At 38.1% G+C, this 21,017-nt stretch overlaps 1 protein-coding gene across 4 annotated transcripts in view; it reads right to left on the minus strand.

Annotated features, from left to right (window-relative positions):
- LOC126278460 (DNA polymerase lambda-like) overlaps positions 1-21,017 on the minus strand; it is a 163,237-nt gene that overhangs the window by 106,039 nt on the left and 36,181 nt on the right. For 2 of the 4 annotated variants that reach the window (XM_049978594.1, XM_049978596.1), the window contains exons 2-4: positions 13,151-13,327; positions 12,902-13,081; positions 12,271-12,399 (exon numbers count right to left, since the gene is read on the minus strand). In XM_049978594.1, coding sequence (XP_049834551.1) covers positions 12,271-12,399; positions 12,902-13,081; positions 13,151-13,327 — 486 coding nt within the window. Of the gene's footprint in view, positions 1-12,270; positions 12,400-12,901; positions 13,328-21,017 lie in introns of all 4 variants that reach the window. The other 2 variants (XM_049978593.1, XM_049978592.1) reach the window with 1 other exon arrangement.

Consider the following 21,017-nt stretch of genomic DNA (forward strand, 5'->3'; position numbering starts at 1 on the left):
CAGCCTAAAAAGGATGTTGCACACTTTGAGCTCCTCCCAGGGGCCTGCAATCACAGCTTGCATTTGTTGCCAACAACTAACACACCATTCAGTATCAGATGAGATTAGTTGCAATTCTCACACGGAACGACTTTCCTTAACTCAAAACCATAAATTTATACTCTTATTTCACATATTATGTGCCAATCACTAACGTTATTCAATGAAAGTGATGTGAATAGATCAAGTGAATTAAGCAGGTTAACTCTGTGCCATCCAGGAAGTAACTCATCATTCACAGAGTTGCCAAACATATTCAGCAATGTTGCCAAGATTCAATTATAGTATTAGCAGGAAGAATACCAGCCAACGTGTGCCTTGAGTCAGCTGTGAAATGACTATAGATTCTGCCTCAAACAAATGGCTGCCGAGGCTCAGAATACCCAAAGTATAGGTTACTCAATCTTATTTGAATTTCTGTAACTAGGTTTAGGAATTAGATTATAGTTATTAATAATACTCAGATCCTCTGACTGCAAACTGCAGATCATACATCAAGAGCTGTTACAATTATTTGTGTTTTTCTGTATAAAGCTCATCACCAGACATGGTTCACATTTCTGGAAGATCTCCAGTGTTTATACTATCAATGTTATGGGTAGACACCGCATCTTTTTTATAATTACTAGAATTATAATTTTGTTTTGTGAGATCACTACCATTGGCACTATCCCTACATGTAAGAAATGTACAGACAACAACAAAGCATTAATTGCAGAACACGAACATCCACAGGGAGACTTTATAAGCTATAAATAACAAAGTTACAATCAAGAGAGGCTACTGTGCATGTAACCAAATATAATGATAGAAAATGTAGGAACAAAAAGCCATTGAAAGTTAAACCAGTCACAAATAGTAAGGCATCAAAAATGTGAACATTCTCTCATTGCTCTAGTAGAAGCAAAGGTAGAAAGAAGTAGGTTTCCTACAATGTAAATCACAAGAGACATTGTAATATGCTCATAAAATAATCTTCTTGCACTCAAAAATGCAGCTTTCTATCTCAGTGTTTCTTATTATGCATGAACTGCTCACAGTATTTCATCAAAGTTAACACATGAAAAAGTAGTACGACAATGTTGACATGAAACATTTTCTATGTGCCATTTTACATATAACCACCTCCCCCTCTTTTGTTTGACAGTGCTAGTGATTTGCAAACATTTGTGTTGCTATCTGTGTAATAACACTTTAATAGCATCCTTTCCTTAACCATACTTTTTTGATACCCCCAATTCTTGTCAAATACATGTGAATCAGGGTGCAGTATCTATATAGTCAAATAACTAATGGTAAGTATGTTTCAGGGCAGTGGAACCAAGAATGCAGTGAGATTATTACTTAGCTAACCACAGCATATAAGACATGCGTAGTGACTGTCATTTGAGTTGCATAGCACAAGTAATATTCATTAAGAAATTATCTACAGAGTTAATGTAATTACCACAAGAATGAACTCTATGCCTACTCGGTGCTACTGAAAAAGGTGTTTACATACAAGACAAAATAGATTGATGGGGATTTCCCCTTCTCTGCATGTTCTTGAGAGAACATGAGGCGGTGTAGCAGGGCAGTTGTTTCTTGTCACAAATCAGTATATAGTGTATGCTTGCTCATAGAGTGGGATGAAATAAGTAGAGCTTAATCAAAGTTGTTGCCCATAAGATGTGGCAAATACCATGTACCATCTTTAAGGTAGTCAGTGATTCAGTAAATGCGTCAGCACTAACCTTGTTCAAACCAGGTGAACAGCATAACACCACCATATTTCACTGAACACCCATTCCATTCTGGTCACACAGCTGTTACTACCATCTACTTGTAATGATTACAGTATAATTGCTACTGATGCTTTGCCAATAAAAGTGAGAAGTGCCTTGTGAATGAGAATTTTGTTTTTGTTTTTGCAGTATGCCAAAGAGCAAGATCCAAAATAACATGAGAGGTTAACAAAATGGAGCAATTGGCAGAACCTCTACTTTTTTAATGAGTTCTTGCATTTTGATCTTAATTAATCCATGAAATTTGTGTGGTAATAAGTCCTTTTGGTCATCAAAATATTTCTTTAGGTATTATCACAGTTTATTTGCTTTAAGCCTTTATTACCTTAAACAAGAATCTCTTTTGGTTGCATATGATTCTGAATGTGATGTTAATTTGACTTCAACTCCATCTCCTGACGGCATATGAAATGATGTCTGAACTGTTCTGGCAGTTGTGTTACCTGAATTCTGAAGGAGTTGTGGAACCTGGTAATCAGTGCTGAATGCAGATGCACACAAAGATCTTCACTGCTGTGAGTGGTACTCTCCCTTGCTGCATGGTCCCCATACCATAAATAGTAAAACAACAAAAGCTTCATTCTGCAAAAAAATTCGATGTCCGCAAGTCCTCGAATAAGAATTTGTATGCGGTAGTGAGGCATTAAAGGGAACGGAGACGCGGCATAGTACTGACATGACACTGCACACTCAAGCTGATAATGCCCACAAACCACAGAGGACGGCTAGGCAGTGGTGGAGTGGTCACATTGAAACAGGCTGCATCAAGTGGAAAAGTGGTAGTGGGGGACATCAGGTGTCCATGCCCAGTGGAGAAAAGATTGATGTCTGTCTTAAAACAAAGTGCCAATCCATTTTTCAGTTGTGTCAAATGAGACAGACGTCTCAGTTTTCCTGGAAGTCCAACAACTTTGAGAAGGAAACTGAATGATAATGGATTTTTAGCCCAAAGAGTTGCTATAAAGCAATGCTTGACTGTTTATCAAAGGATCGAGCACATGGCTTTTGCAGAAGGGCATACTGAGATTGCCTGGAGCGGATTAATATTTTCTGACTAAAATATTTTTAGCCTTTACCAATGCACCATTTCAAGTGAAATATCAGTAGATTGATTGTATATAGTATTGTAAATGCAATCAATTTGTTTATCTCTTAATTTATTGTCTAGCGGCATTCCTTTGTTGCCAGTCCTCCTTACAGTCCGTGTAGCAATTTTCATACAGTCTGTGATGCATAATTGTTTTTCCTTGACTTGCCTAATTTGTCACTTGTCTAGGTTGTCCCCATGAAATGACAATACTAGGAATGAACTAGATATTTACAATATTAACGAAAAGATTGGACTAAATTAATAATATGGAAACGTTGCCTACAAAGAATGAATGCAGACAGAAGTCCATGTCTGGCCATGCTGTACCAACCAAGAGGAAGAAGGGATGTAGGAAGGCCCATAGTGAAGTGGCAGTGAAAAGTAAAGATACATCAGGCACAAGTGCCTCATCTTCAAAGTGCAAAAGAAGAAGAAGAAGAAGAAGAAGAAGAAGAAAAAGCATATAAATGAAAATGTTTGGATAAAACTGGCTTTATGTTATTGTAGTGTAGAGAACTTTTATAAAATCTGATTCCCTTGTTTTATAGTTACACTTCATCATCAATGGAGAAATCTATTTAATATTATAGAATACATAAAGAAGCCAAACACTGAGTTGCTGTATATTCAAGGTATTTTCTGCAGATATGAACAGCAAGCAGCAATAAAGGTTTTTGATAGTTATCAAATATTCACCCATTCATTTTCTAAATGCTGCAACTTGTCAAAGTAAGCATCCTACTCTGTTGTTTGGTATTCTCCTGATGCTCCAATATTGTTCTTGCATTTTGTTCTTGTTATGATGTCCAGAAAGTAGCATCCTCTCTTGCCCTCATAGCTTGCCGCTAAATATATTGATGAGGAGGAGGATGTGTCTAAAGGTGTGACAAATGATTTTACATCTTCCTTTTCTATTTTATCCATTTGCCTTCTTTGTTATGAATTCAGATATAAAATATTTTGATCTAGATTGTTCTGTTCTTTCACCTCTGCATGTAAATTGCTATTCATCCAGCCCATTCTCTACTTGATTCCTCAGGGTTCATTGAGATGTAAATCACATACAGTAGATTTTCCATTGGAGATAGATATTTTTTCTTTTGTGTTAAATTGTTGGAATGTCTTAACCATAAATGCTTGTTTTGTTATTACTGTTCTGCTATTCACTTTGTTAGACATCTGTTATATTTACAGGACTACTTACATGCTAGTTGAACAGCTTGGCTAGATTAACTTTAGTATCCAATGTTTTCACGTCTATGTTGATGTTTTTAGCCTTTTTTTCTGAATTCACAGCAACTACTAAGGCATATTCTTCAAATTTCCTTGTACAGTTGCTGCTTGTTACTCCACCAAGGGACAAAGCACTGTTGCAACGCAGAAGTTAAAATCGTCTAATTTTTTATATATCTCAGTTTGATACCTCATCATTCACATCTGAATCAGGCAATTGGTCTTAGTGTGGCTCTCAGCAAGCTATAAGTCTCACCGTACGATGGACTCAGTAAACAACATTCCTAATCGGACTGTTTACTTTAGGTCTCTCAGATATGACATGACCTGAATTCTTAAATGCTACAGAAGATACTAATACAGTGTGCCAGTTACAAATACTTTTTTAAAAATACAAATAGAAGAAATACACAGACAACAATTTATTTACAGGACCACATTCCCATCCATCATAGCAGTGTTGCTCTGGATTGGTTTCAGGGATAAGACAGGATCAACCTAATGGCATTTGTTCCACGATTGCTAGACCTCAACCTCATAGAAAATATGTGACTGATGCTATCAATTCCATTGCCATATGGACCTACAAACCCAAGTGATATTTGGATAAACATAGAAAACATATGCTGGGAGATACACCATCGTGCAGTTAGTGCAATCAATGCCACAGCAACTTCAAGAAATCCTATGTGATGAAGATGGAAGGATTTGTTATTAGAAGTATACTCTTCCACAAAAGCCAAGTAGAGGATCATCTGATAGTCAAGTGTTGTTTTAACCCAGCTCATCAGAACAAACGTCTGTTATCTTCCAGTCTCCTCCTCCCAGTTCTCGCACTGCCAGGAAACTGAGAAGCTCACCTATTTGACGGCAGCTAAGAAATGGACTAGTGCCGATGTTGTCGAACTGACACTGATCATCTCTCACACTAAACACAATGACTGCAGTGTGTGTGTGTGTGTGTGTGTGTGTGTGTGTGTGTGTGTGTGTGTGTGTGTGTTCACATTTGCACAGTGCATTAATAGATATCATTAAGGTTTAAAATATGAGCAACAATAAAAATTGAATTAAATACCATTGTGAAGAACTTTAATGCAATGGCAAGTTACAAAACTCATTTTTACTCAACCTGTGTCCTGAATGTTACGTTAACTAAATTCTTAGTGCAGGTACTGCGTCTAAAATATGTTTAGCACCAACAGGGCTGAATTTGTTTATGATAACTGACCGACTGACACTACAGCAGATCTACACCTACACAGATACTCCAAAAACCACAGCACGGTGCTTGGCAGAGGGTACCTTGTACCACTACTAGTCATTTCCTTTCCTTTTCCACTTGCAAATAGACGAATGGCAGAACAACTGTCTCTATGCCTCTATTTGAGCCCTAATTTCTTGTGTCCTATCTTCGCAGTCCTTACATGCAATGTATGTTGCCAGCAGTAGAATTGTTTGGCAGCCAACTTCAAACAACAGTTCTCTAAATTTTCTCAAAAGCATTTCTGGAAAAGGTCCTTGCCTTCCCTCCAGGGATTCCCATTTGAGTTCCCAAGAGATCTCCATAAGACTTATGTGTTGTTCAAACCTACCAGTAACAAATCTAGCAGCTTGCCTCTGAATTGCGAGATGCCTCTGAGATGCTACAATATAAACAGTAAGACATCTGAATGCAGTGTGCAGACATCCCTTTCTGCATGTTCATCAAGCAGCCAACATGAAACTCTATTCACAGATTTGTTGGAGCAATTACTTAATGAATACATTACAATGTCTCGTCATTTATGTTGTGGGAAACCTGCTTCTTCTGTATTTGCCTCTACTACAGAAATGGGAGAATGTTCACATTCTTGATGCCTCACTAGCAGTGACTGTTTAATTTTCAACAGGTTTCTGAGCCCACATTTTCTTTCATTGTTTGTGGTTTCCTGAACAGTACCCTTTCTTGATTGGAACTTTGTTTCTTTTCATAGCTTATAAGGTCTCCCTGTAGATGTCCACATTTTGCAATCAATGTCATGTTGTCTCTACATTCCTTTCTTATAGGGATAATGCCAATGATAACAACCTCACAAAAAAATTATAATTCATGTAATTATAGAAAAGATGTATTGCCTACTCATACCATTGATATTATAAATGCTGGAGATGCTCCAGAAAAATGAATCAGGTCTGGTGATGAGCTTTTTACTTTTCACTACATTTAAGAGAGAAATCCACACATAACTGCAACAGTTCTTGATGTATGATCTTCAGTTTGCAGTCAGTGCATCTGAGTACTATTAATAATTATGCTCTAGTACCCAAAACCTAGTTACAGAAATGTGAATAAGACTGAGTGACACATACTTTTGGTATTCCTAATCTCAGCAACTGTGTCCTTGGGACATAATCCGTAGTCACTTCGCTGCTGCTCAAGGAACACATTGTCTGGTATTCTTCTTGCTAGAAGAATAATTGAATCTTGGCAACATTACTGGATATGTTTGGCAACTCTGTGAATGATGAGTTACTTCCTGGATGGCACAAAATCACCCTGCTAAATTCACTTGATCTATTCAAAACACTTTCATTGAATAAACTCTGATCTGTACAAAAGTGTGAAATAAGGTTATCAACTTATAGTTTTGAGTTCAGTTTAGTTGCAAATTCCATGTGGAGATTGCAACTAATCTTGTCTTTCACATTATGATTTATCTGTTATTGCCACAAGTGGGGCAATAAGAGAAGCAATAATACAACGGCTCTTTGATAGCTCAGAAGTAACATGCTCGCCTGTGAAGCAAAGGCTGCTTTGGCTCATGTTTTGAGTCTCACTGACATCAGTTTTGTGACAGAGCTACAGGCAGTCAGATCTAAAATCAACATCAACAAGGAAATATTATTTATTTTACAAGTGAACTACCACATATCTATTCTACTTAAAAGTGACATGGGGAAGCAAGTAACTGTAGATCATTTCAAAATCCAGTGTGAGTAATATCTTGCTAATTCATGTTACAGATACTTGAAGAGTTTGATAGAGCACTGAAAGACCTAAGTCGAAACAAGGCCACGGGAGTAGACAACATTCCATTAGAACTACTGACAGCCTTGGGAGAGCCAGTCCTGACAAAACTCTACCATCTGGTGAGCAAAATGTGAGAGACAGGCGAAATACCCTCAGACTTCAAGAAGAATATAGTAATTCCAATCCCAAAGAAAGCAGGTGTTGACAGATGTGAAAATTACCGAACTATCAGTTTAATAAGTCACAGCTGCAAAATACTAATGCAAATTCTTTACAGACAAATCGAAAAACTGGTAGAAGCCAACCTCGGGGAAGATCAGTTTGGAATCCGTAGAAATATGGGAACACGTAAGGCAATACTGACCCTACAACTTATCTTAGAAGCTAGATTGAGGAAAGGCAAGCCTACATTTTTAGTGTTTGTGGACTTAGAGAAAGCTTTTGACAATGTTGACTGGAATACTCTCTTTCAAATTCTGAAGGTGGCAGGGATAAAATACAGGGAGCGAAAGGCTATTTACAATTTGTACAGAAACCATATGGCAGTTATAAGAGTCGAAATGAAAGTGAATCAGTGGTTGGGAAGGGAGTGAGACAGGGTTGTAGCCTCTCCCCGATGTTATTCAATCTGTATATTGAGCAAGCAGTAAAGGAAACGAAAGAAAAATTCGGAGTAGGTATTAAAATCCATGGAGAAGAAATAAAAACTTTGAGGTTCGCCAATGACATTTTTATTCTGTCAGAGACAGCAAAGGACTTGGAAGAGCAGTTGAACGGAATGGACAGTGTCTTGAAAGGAGGATATAAGATGAGCATCAACAAAAGCAAAACGAGGATAATGGAATGTAGTCGAATTACGTCGGGTGATGCTGAGGGAATTAGATTAGAAAATGAGACACTTGAAGTAATAAAGGAGTTTTGCTATTTGGGGAGCAAAATAACTGATGATGGTCGGAGTAGAGAGGATATAAAATGTAGACGCGCAATGGCAAGAAAAGCGTTTCTGAAGAAGAGAAATTTGTTAACATCGAGTATAGAATTAAGTGTCAGGAAGTCGTTTCTGAAAGTATGTTACACCTTTTTTCACATAGTGCCATGCCACATTCGGCTGGTCGCATGGTACCTGACTTTAGGCAGTAGATGGTGTATGACTGGTAGCTAGTGGCTGTTGTAGAGTGAGGAAACTCTTGAGCATGGACTGTACTGATCTTGATGCAGCCATGAGCTGTTTGGGGGAATTGTTTTGCAATGCTTACCACTATACCGTGAGCAGATACAGCACCATTAACAGTCTGTGAAGAGTGATAGCACTTGCTCCATACACTTCTGCATTGTGCAGTGCTGCCATATAGTGCATATAGCCAGACTTAGAATTTTGAGGGGCGGCAGGTTATATTTGCTGCCTTAAGTGAATGACCCCAACTTAAGTCTCTGCAGAGATCAGCTGCCAGCCGGGTTTTATGTCTACGACTGTACATAAAGAACAAGAATGGTTCTATCACATTTCCCTGAGGCACTCCCGACAATACCTTTGTCTCTGTAGAACACTCATCATCTAGTATAATGTACTGGGTTCTATCACTTAAAAAGTCTTTGAGACACTCACTCACATATCTGAGAACTTATTTCATACACTACAACTTTCATTAAGAGCCTGCAGTGTGCCACTGTGTCAAACACTTTGCAGATATCTAGAAATATGCAATCTGCCTGTTGCTCTCCACCCAGAGAGCCGGTGCACCATCATTCTGTACTCTTGCCACAAAGTTTGTTGACCGGAACACTGAAAAAAATAGTGAGAATGTCAATGATTGGCCCATCCTAAGAAGGGGAGTTTGAGTTTGAGATTGGGCACCATTTTTCGAAGAAAGATAGCAAAGTTGCTAGTTGTTCTGGCTGGCACTGAAACTTTTGTGAGAGTGGGATATTGTTGCCGATTGTTAATAATTTGCCGACTTCAAAAATTAGGAGATTGGCCAGCTTTTTTCAGAGGAGAGAGGGCAAGTTTCATCACGAGTTTTCCCACTGGGAAAATGACTAATAAACTTTATGACTGATAAGCAACTGCGTTTTGGAAGAACTAGGAACACAGAGGATTTTGTGGACACTGTGCATTCAGTTTCTGGATGAGGAAATACAGAGATTTCAGAAGTATCAAGACTTAGCTTTGGACATGGGACTGGGGTGCAGTGATATGGAGGAGAGAGATATTTGGAGACTGTAATTTTCAGACGAGGCTCATATCCAGCACCTAAACAGCTGCCACAAGTTACGAGGCAGCATATGCAGTTCACATTGCAGCAAAGAGGAAACATGGTAAGCTCTAGTTGCCAAGGCAAAGAGCAGCTGAGAGCAGTTAGGAACATGTATGTGTGTATTCATTAACTTAACGGGATCTTGTTTCAGTACTGTTCCAAGTGACCAGTGGCTCACTAATAATTCAGGCATTCTGGGCAGTAGCATGCAACATCCCTTAACCAAGATTAGGTTGAAGAAATGTCCCCTTCAGAATCACATATTTGTTTGTTTGATAAAATGTGAATAAATAATCTGATCCTTCCTTCACCCAATGTCCACAGGTTTTATCGAACATTTCATTAAGTCTTTTCATGGTTAGTCGGTTGCTTTGGGAGAGGGAACCAAATAGCGAGGTCATCGGTCCCATTGAATGAAGGAAGGATGGGAAGGAAGTCATCCAGGCCCTTTCAAAGGAACCATCCTGGCATTTGCCTGAAGTGATTTAGGGAAATCATGGAAAACCTGAACCAAGACGGCTGGACATCCTCCCGGACGTGAGTCCAGTGTGCTAACCATTGCGCCACCTCCCTCGATCTGTCTTTTCATGACTGTATGTTATAATTTCCTTTATATTATCAATCATATGGAGTTAATTTTGTGCTTCTATCAAACCATGTTTTCACACTTGATTGAACTTCTGCACATAATAAACCTGAGTCACTCTGTACCCCTTTTTAATTTCAGTAGCTAGACAAACCCCTCCTCTACGCTGTTATTACGATCGATTTTTATAAGGACAATGCCCTAGGTTCATTTGTTAGGACCGTTAATTTTACTACATTTTCACTGCACAACAGCTTCTTAATTTCACATCTAAGTCTTGGGGAGTCATCTGCACATTGATAGGGTTCAGTTGAAGCAGATCAGTGTGGCATCTACTTAACAGGTCACAAGCTCGTTGGGGTCTTACATGTTCCATGCTCATATAACTCTGGATTGAACTGCATTGATAAACTCTCAGTTTTATGGTCCAGAAGCCACTTTAAGGAAATACTGAATGGTTATAATTAAAAAGGTTGCATTCCAAGTGCTGCCAAGCGGGCTGCATACATCACAGGATAATGTAATAGTGTAGGTATGTTCATTAATCGGTGCACCTGCAGTATATGCTTACTGCCACCAGATGAAAATATGGTGCTGTAAGTAGGATGTGGGTGCAGGAAAAGGGGAGGAACAATCAAACACATGATACTGGTGGAACTGGCATGTTTATTAGCATATGGCTACAAGTTACAACATGTGTTCAATATGACCACCTGACTCAGCAACATGCTGCATCCTTTGTTCATAAAATGTCTGGTGTAATAAGAGCACTATGTCATTGTGTGCTATCCTTCAGATTAGAAAGAGTGCAGACACATCCCTGATAGTCACAATCTTTCAGATATACCCAACACAGGAAGTCACGTGGATTTAAGTCAGAGGATCTGGAAGGTCGCACTTTTTGGAAACTGTCTAGAATTGATGTAATGTTACCAGAGGTTTGAAGCAACCTTTCAGAAATGGTGTCGCACCACCTTGCATGAAAATAGTGGTGTGGACACAGCTACAGTCTTGCAAAGCTGAAATCATGTGTTGCACGTGGAGATCCTTATTAAGTGCAGAAGTCACTGTACACTTAACAGGCCTGCCAGGTGTCAACCCGAGAGAGAGATTGAGAGAGAGAAGAGTGAAGCCACACTACACAGTCACATAAGCTCAGTGCAGTGCATGTTCCTGCACAACATGTGGCAGAGTAGAACCTCATATGAGACAGTTCTGTGAATTCATGGCACCACGCAGAGTAAAATATGCCTTGTCCATCCAATGAATATTACCCAGCCACATCGTATCTCATTCATTTCCATGTGCGCCAAAAAACAAAGGGCAAAGTCACCACAACGTAACCTGTCTTGAGGCTTCGTTTAGTGCACATTCTGAATCATGTACAGATACCAGAGTAAAATGCAATGCAAAATTTATTGAGCTATTTGCCAAGGGAGAGACAATTCCTGTGATACAACTCGAGCACTAGGTGCAGAAATTGAAGAAGTGACAAACAGTATATTGATGCCAAAACAGGAAACATTTTGCTTACTGACTGCTTACAGTACCATATTTTCACCTGGAAGAAAAAAAAAAGGAATTATTATTTTTTCAGCATATACCGTCAGTGCACTGATTAATGAACATCCTTACGATGTTTCAGCATCGTGTGATGTATACAGCCCACACTGCAGCACTCAGAACAGTGCCAGTTTAGTTATAACCACGCAGTATTTTGTCTCATTTAGAAGTTAGGGGAACTTTGCATACAGAATCCTTTCTTGTTCTGTCCATCATTTGACAATTCAGCTTGATGTGAAGACAAATGAAGTGGAGTATAGTTGTCATACTCTACTAACTTATTTTGTGGCCCACACAACTTCTAGAAATTTTTGCTTCACTTGTATTTTACACAGTTCTGCAATGTTTAAAGATGATACATCAACAGAAAAGCACACACTCCTCTTTGATATAAAAACAAAAATTCACAGATGCACAATTTTGATATCAGAAGAAAGGTTCTCAAACAAGAATGGAAGCACTGATGAAGAAGTTGTGACTTTGAAATGTACATTGGCATAGTCAAAATGCTATTGAAAACACATTTTTATAATATTTTATTATTACTATATTCTCCACTGACTTCAGTTTCTAGAATACTAATTTCACATTAAGAGAACACTGCAATTAAAAAAAGAAAGTTACATAATAAAATTCTCTCTTACGATATCATAGCAGCTGATCATAGTATTCTTCTAAAGAAAATAAGGCAGCTATTACAGAATGCTTACAATGTTTCCAATACATTCCACTTCTTCACGAGGAATTCTACACTGTAGCTCTTCAAAGTAATGAAGTCCTATTTTCTGTTGCTTTGACAGATTGGCCTTACAAGGAAGATCCTCTAAAGTCCGGAAACCCTGCAAAGCAATTTTTTTAAATGCGCAATTATATTTTATTTAAATAAAAGTGTTTGCAATCAAAAGACTGTTTAGTAAAGAAAATGTAATATTAGACTTGCATTACTTAACCTACTTACATACTAATAAAACAGAAGCTTGCAACTACATTCTGCAATTCATTGCATCATGAAAAATGTGGTCATTAAAGCTACCGGCCTGTTTGCGTTCTGATCAGGAATCAACAACTTGCCAGAATATCTGGAAGCACATTATCAATCAATCGTGTCAAGGAAACCTGATAGATCATAGCACTTGGTACCAATGTCAGAACCTGTCTTTCAAGGAGTTTGCATTGTTTTAAATACAATAGCACTTTCAAAGTAAGTCACACGTTATGCACCATATTGCATTATAACAATTAGATTCAGCTTCCTACACATTTCCATTATTTTTTTTATTCATACTTACAGATCTAGTTACTGGGATTGTCTAATAACACAACTATGAACAGCAGCAGTACCTGTGCATACCAACTCTGTGCTGTCACTGGTCCAACACCCCATATTTGTGTAAATAAACTGATAATTTTTGATTTTTCACTATTGCAAACTTCATCAACTTTCTGAAGCTTTCCAGTTTCGATGATCTCCATAATTTTTTCTGCCATTTTCTTTCCAATTCCTGGCAAGGATACAGCTTCCTGTAAAATTAAACGTGTTATATGAGGTCCCCAACAGCATCTAGCAGCATCAGCTGTAAGTGTAATTACCTCATAGCTGTTAATGTTTTTCCCATGTGACTTAATAGATGCAATTGCTTTATCATATCCATGTGCTCTCCATTGGTCTCCACAGCTTCTGAATGTGTTCGCCAATTTCTCTAACTCAGCAATAATATTCCCATTATACAACACCTCTTTATCATGTGTTTGTAAAGCAGCAAATTTCTGAAAAGTCATATAATACACATTAGGAAAATTTTATTCCAAATTCACTTTAAAAAACCACAATATTCCAGTTGTAATGGCAAGAAAAGGTCTTAATTAAGAGTTAACAAAAGAAAAATTTTATTTCAGGCAATGTTTCAAAAATAATTGGCTCAGGAAAATATCAAATTCTTATGTGGGAACACTGATTCTGTAAATGTAGATTTAGCTGTGGCTCTCTTACTATAAAATAAACATGCATAAACTTATTTGTCACTGATGTGACATGCAAGTATAATGGATAACTCATAGTTACAAGTACTGTTGAGATATCTTACTTGTAATCTATGCAATATGATCTTCATTATATATAGCCTAAAAGCATGACACTCCACACTGCTACTAATATTCTGTTTTATTACGAATGGTTCTACTACAGTGCTACCTTTCATGATGTCCTGTAAGCTGGACTACGGTAATTGATGTGGAAAGATAAGTGTTTACATGTCAATATGAAAGGAATGAATGAAGAACTAGAAACTGTGCATACTGGAAGAAGAAAAGACAGTAGCTCCATATACAGATGCCCTTCAAAGACTGCCATAGAAGAACTTGTTCCATTACCACAGATAAGATGCATACATCAGCCTGCAGAATGGTTGGTGTTGTTTTTCTCTTACATACAATCATAATTAATATCAAGCCCTGGTTACTGCAACTAGATTGCTAATGATTATATGACTAACACTAGCTAGCCAAAGGCATAATGCAACTCATCTTTCATTCAATTCAATTTAGCAAAAGATTATTCTGCCATACTGCATAGCTACATAGCTTGCAACTATTGTACATAATGGATTTAACAGACAGCAGACATTTGAAACTGGAATTTGGTTGCAATAATTACATGCATGTTGTTTGAAACTGATAAACAATATTTTATTCAAAATAATCTCCATTGCTATTTATAAATTTCTCCCTCCTCTCCAGCAGGCTATGAATGACATGCCCAAAAAAAAAAAAAACAGTTCTTCTTTTGAAGCAAACTAGTCAGCAAGCCATTTTCATATGAATTGAAGCATTGTTCAGCAAGAGTGTGATAATCAGGCAGAGCCAAGTCTGGAGAATAAGCCACATGCCCTAGTATTTCCCAACTGACTGCCTCTCAATTGTTTCCCTGTGTTTGATGGGGCGTTATCATGGAGCACTATGACTGCGCTGCCTTTTCCATATTCCAGTAGTTTTTCATGTGATGCATGGTTTAAATTGATCACTTGCTGTTGGTAGCGATCAGTTTTAACATTTTCCCAGGTTTTAGCAGTTCATAATAGATGCCACCCTTCTGATCCCACTAAACAGAGAGAATTGCCTTCTTTCCAAACCAATTTGTCTCACAGTAGATGTCGATGGTTTGCCTGTATTCAACCATGATTTACGATGCTTACAATTCTCAAAATACATCCTTTTTCATCACCTGTCACTATTCGATGGAGAAACGACTTTCTTTTGTATCTGGCAAACAGCATTTCACAAGTGACCTTTTGATTTCCATGCTGTTTTTCATTCAGTTCGTGCAGAACCCGTTTTCCCATAGCTTTCAATCAAAGAGAAATGGCTTTCTGCATCACATTCAATTGTTCTGTGAGTTATTGTTGAGTCCGAATATCATCTTCGTCCAATAAGGCCGGCAATTGATTGTCTTTAAAATTTTTCATTAGTTTTCTATGCTCGTCATTTCTCATGTCAAAATCACCACTTTTGAATTTTTGAACCACTGTAAACACAGTGTTTTCCCTAGAGCATGTTTGCCGAACACTTCAACAAACATTCGATGCAATTCTGCAGCAGTTTTCATCATATGATAGCAGGAAACCAATGCTGTCTGCAAATCATAGTTTGCACACAAAAAACTCGACATGTTTCCATGTTTGAAACAGATACCAATATGTGGAATTTGGGTTACTGTGGCTTGATATTCATTGACAGCCATTACAGGAAACAGATGGCGCTGCAGATGCGGCCTCACGGGCCCTACACTGATCCATACTTCTAAATCTGGCATAGAGAGCTTGACAACTGCAGAAACTCATCAAATATCAAATCAGTCTTCAGCAAATTCCAAAACTGTTGGAGAAACTGTGCAGAAGCTTAATTCCTTCTGCAGTCACATAACACTGCTCTACAAACAGTGGGCTGTTGTTGTTGTTGTTGTTGTAGTCTTCAGTCCAAAGGCTGGTATGATGCAGCTCTTTCTGTTACTCTATCCTGTGCAAGCCTCTTCACCTCTGAGTAACTACTGTGACTTACATACTTCTGAATCTGCTTATTGTATTCATCTCCCACTACGATTTTTACACCCCACACTTCTGTCCAGTACTAAATTGTTGATCTCTTAATATCTCAGAGTGTGCCCTACTGAATGATCCCTTCTTCTAGTCAGATTGTGCCACAAATTTCTTTTCTCCCCAATTCTATTCAGAACCTTCTTATTAGCTATGTGATCCATCCATCTAATCTTCAACATTCTTCAGTACCACCACATTTCAAAAATTCTATTTTCTTCTTGTCTAAAATGTTCATCGTCCATGTTTCATTCCACACATGACTACACTCCACATCAAATACTTAGAGAAAAAACTTCATAACACTTAAATCTATACTTTATGTTCAGCAATTTCTTTTTTTAAGAAATGTTTTTCTTGCCATTACCAGTCTACATTTTATATCCTTTCTACTGCGACTATCATCAGTTATTTTGCTTCCCAAATAGGAAAACTTATCTACTATTTTCAAATAGCAAAACTCATCTACTATTTTAAGTGTCTCATTTACTAATCTACTTCCCTCAGCACCACCTTATTTAATTTGATTACATTTCATTTTTCTCATTTTGCTTTTGTTGATGTTTATCTTATATCCTCCTTTCAAGACAATGTTAATTCCATTCAGCTGCTCTTCCCAGCCTTTTGCTGTCTCCGACAGAATTACAGTGTTATCAACAAACCTCAAAGTTTTTATTTCTTCTTCCTGGAATTTAAATCCTCATCAAAATTTTTCTTATGCTTCCTTTATTGCTTGCTCACTATACAGACTGAATAACATCAGGGGTAGGCTACAACCCTGTCTCACTATCTTCTCAACCACTGCTTCCCTTTCGTGCTCCTTGACTTTTAGAAATGCCCTCTGGTTTATATATTTTACTCCTGCCACCTTTAGAAGTGGAAAGAGACTATTCCAGTCAACATTATCAAAAACTTTCTTGCTATAAAAGTAGGTGTGCCTTTCCTTAATCTATTTTCTATGAGAAGTTGTAGGGTCAATATTGCCTCACATGTTCCTATATTTCTTTGTAATCCAAAATGATCTTCCCCAAGGTCAGCTTCTACCAGTTTTTCCATTCTTCTGTAAAGAATTTGTGTTAGTATTTTGCAACCATGACTTGTTAAACTGATAATTTGGTAATTTTCACACCTGTCAGCACCTGCTTTCTTTGGAATTGAATTATTATACTCTTCTTGAACTCTGAGGGTATTTCATCTGTCTCATATATCTTACTCAGCAGATGGAAGAGTTTTGTTATGGCTGGCTTTCCCAACAGCAAACAACACATTGTTTACCACTCACTGGTGCCATTCCTAACCTGGATTACAAGAGTGCATTTACAACCAATTTTCATCCAACTATACTTTTTTAAAGCCTCGTCCCCTTCACTCTCGCTTCAATTCCATCACCATTCCACTTCTGTGCTGTGACACACCATCAGCATTCCCCTGCTCTACTGTTTAGTTATTTACAATATGCCACAAAACATGGTATAGTTAAACACATATAAAATAATTTTAATAATGAAAATCAGATAAATTATATGTAGTTTATAATGCTGAATTTAGTATCTCAATACAGCCAACAGCATACAAGTTCAGTATCAAGTAGTCTTTTGCATTACCCAGATACAATGTTAAAGTAGACTCCTGCACAACGTGTTATGCGGTATGGGGTGTCTTGCAACAACTACGAAATGGATTGGGCACTCTTCACCATTTGAAACGATAGTCTCTGCATATTCCATGGTTCACATGGCTTCTATTTGCTGTTTTCCATGTACAGTGGGGCAAATCAAAGACTATTGCGGGTGTTGAGATTTTGTATTACTGGTGGTTTTTTCTGGATCCATATTTGCTCCCATTTGAACTATTATACATACTATATATCACAGCCTTCATCAAGAAGTCCTGCCATATTTTTTACTGTTGGTTGTCTGGATTTATCCTGTTAAACATGGCACCATTTTCAACACTTAATCGCAGTATCCTGTCAGTCCGCATCTGATATCCCTACTCAACAACTTAGCACAACCATTCACGCACTGTGCTTCATACCAGTTCTCACACACTGTCATTTTTTTTTTTTAACAAAGTGTAATACTAAACTGCTGCAGTCCAAATTCGTAGTCCTATGTACGGTTAATGTTCAAGGAGTCCAGTCAATAGCTTCTGTACTTGTAATTTTGAAATGATATCCCTTGACTATTATCTTCCCCCCCCCCCCCGCCCCCCCCCCCCCCCCCCCCGCCCCCTCCCCTTCCCAAGAATAATCTGGACATCAACCTTTGTGGCTTCGACTGAAGGAAGGCAAGGAAAAAAAAAAAAAAAGAGACATAAAGAAGCTAATAAAGACCAAATTTGGAGAAAAATAGCAAGAAATATTAAAGAAATATGTGTTTCCAGGGGCAACAACAGTAAATAGTTACAGAACAACAAGGCTTACAAAGGGGAACATGTTATTCAGTGTCACTGAAGAAATGGTTAAAATATGAAAGAAGAAGATACCTAATGATGTTTTTGTGAGAAAGGGAAGAAATCTCACAAAAGCAAATGATACATAATGTGGTTGAATACAATAACTGAGTCCACTGCAACAGTACTCTGTGTGTGTGTGTGTGTGTGTGTGTGTGTGTGTGTGTGTGTGTGTGTGTGTCAGAAAATACAAATACGAGGCATACACATAGATTTTGCATTATGATGTGGAAGAATCTTGGTGAGTTTGTAGCAGCCAACTGACATCACATCAGCTGATCCACAAGACTCACTGTCTAAAGCGACAGGCAGTCACGGGACCCAAAGTATTCACAGCATGTCGGGATAGCTGTTCAACATAATGTAGCTGCAAAGCAGTCGCAGTTCATCCAAAGCATGCTGTTTTGTCAGTGGGTGAGTTGTGATTATTGCAATTTAAAGCACTACTTCTTTGTGTTGTGGTAAAAGGAGACTAGAACTGAGTTGTGATTATTACAATTTAAAGCACTACTTCTTTGTGTTGTGGTAAAAGGAGACTAGAACAACTAGCTAGTAATGTGGTCAGGAAGCAATAAGACTAATTACTAATTAGCAGTATACGCCTGTGTGGTCCAGGAAAATGGCCATGGAAGCACAAGGAACAGAGATGAAAACTTAATTTGCAAAATTGGAGGAGATTTTTAAGACCCAAGAGGATAGCACTGAAGCAATTCAAAGGTGGGCTGCTAGATTTGTTACCAGTAGGTTCATGTAACATGTAAGTGTTATGGAGATGCTACAGGAAGTCAAATGGGAATTCCTGGATGGAACACTATTGAGAAAATTTAGAGAATCAGCATTTGAAGCTGGCTGCTGAACGATTCTACTGGCGCCAACATAAATTGCAGATAAGGATCATACAGATAAGATATGAGAAATTAGGACTCATATGGAGGCATATAGATAGTCAAGTTTCCCTCGCTCTATTTGCGAGCGGTACAGGAAAGGAAATGACTAGCAGTGGTACAGGGTACCCTCCGCCATGCATCATATGGTGGCTTGCAGAGTATCTATGTGGTTGTAGATAGTATTAATACGAACATAAAAGACAGAAATGACAGGATTAGTAATGAATTCTCACTAGTATGAGACAGTAATAGTAAGAATAGTAATGACTTATCAGAAATGCAGGACAGTATAATCAACTTACAAAGAAATAACAATGAATTAAGAGAGAGCTTAAACTCAATATTCAGGAAGCTCACAAGCTTCTGCAGTCAGATCCTGAAAATGTGTTACGTAGTAAACTCACTGCTTTGAAAGAGGAGATTCATGCAGAAATTGTGCAACAGTGTGACTTAGTAAGTAAGGACTTACATGAACATATTAAAGTACTGCATAAAACATAGGATCAAACCACAGAAGCAAAAGGCAGTAGTGAATTATTAGATGAGGGAGTAAATGGGGACACTGCTCACACCAGATGATTACTGGAGGAAATGGTACAGTCATTAGTAGATCAAAAACACTTCAAGAGTAGGCAGAAAATTTGAGTCATGTCAAACTTTCCAGGGAAGAGATCAGTGAGTTGAAATGGTTGTGGGATGAGTTGGCTAAAACACGCCATGGATTTAAAGAAAGTCAGTGTGGGGAACAACCTAGTGTCACAAGTACACTGTTGGAAGAATTGTAATTAGGGAATGGCAATCTATATAAACATTTTCCAAAATTCAAACCCTACTTACTTCTTAAGGGTCTTTTCAATATCTTTACCACCTAAGTGGGTAGATTCAAAAAATATAGACTTTGCTTTAAAAACAAAGATTCCAAGACTTACCAAGCGGGAAAGCGCCGGCAAACAGGCACATGAACAAAACACACAGACACACACACAGAATTACGAGCTTTCGCAACTGGCAGTTGCTTCGTCAGGAAAGAGGGAAGGAGAGGGAAAAATGAAAGGATGTGGGTTTTAAGGGAGAGGGTAAGGAGTCATTCCAATCCCGGGAGCGGAAAGACTTCCCTTAGGGGAAAAAAAGGACAGGTGTACACTCGCGCATACACATGTGTATGTGTATGTGCGAATGGATATGTGTGTGTGTGTGTGTGTGTGTGTGTGTGTGTGTGTGTGTGTGCGAGTGTACACCTGTCCTTTTTTTCCCCTAAGGGAAGTCTTTCCGCTCCCGGGATTGGAATGACTCCTTACCCTCTCCCTTAAAACCCACATCCTTTCATTTTTCCCTCTCCTTCCCTCTTTCCTGACGAAGCAACTGCCAGTTGCGAAAGCTCGTAATTCTGTGTGTGTGTTTGTGTGTTTTGTTCATGTGCCTGTCTGCCGGCGCTTTCCCGCTTGGTAAGTCTTGGAATCTTTGTTTTAAATATATTTTTCCCATGTGGAAGACTTTGCTTTAAGTTATTTTGTGGGTGACACTGTCAAGTGGGGAAACGCTCATTCAGAAGAATTTGCATCTTGGGACAACTTCCAAGAAAATTTTAAATGACAATATTGGTCTCAAGGTATAAAGAAGAAATTAACATTAGAATTGCTTGGGCCTAAATACTATGATTGTTTATGGGGCAGCTTTAAGAAGCACATAGAATGACGCATTACTTGATCAAAATACTTAGATGATTCATTAGAAGTAGTACATTTAGCGAAAGTGTTTATTAGAAAACCATCCTATTATGTTTGTAAAGAGATTTTATTAGAGGACAGACAACAGTAAAAGAGTTATTATCCATTACAGAAAGTTTATATGTGATGAATAGTGAGAGAGGGAATAACTTTATTTTATTTATTGAAATTTTCCTCTAGACAAAGGCTTCCCTCCAACATTACAAATACCTGGAAATTATTACATCTGTTACATACAATCTTAATTTATCTTCTCAGGATGTCCTCCTGGGTGTCTTGCTCTTGCTTATCTTCTTCCTCT

This window comes from Schistocerca gregaria, chromosome 6, assembly GCF_023897955.1.
Source record: "Schistocerca gregaria isolate iqSchGreg1 chromosome 6, iqSchGreg1.2, whole genome shotgun sequence".
NCBI classification, from domain to species: Eukaryota; Metazoa; Arthropoda; class Insecta; order Orthoptera; family Acrididae; genus Schistocerca; species Schistocerca gregaria.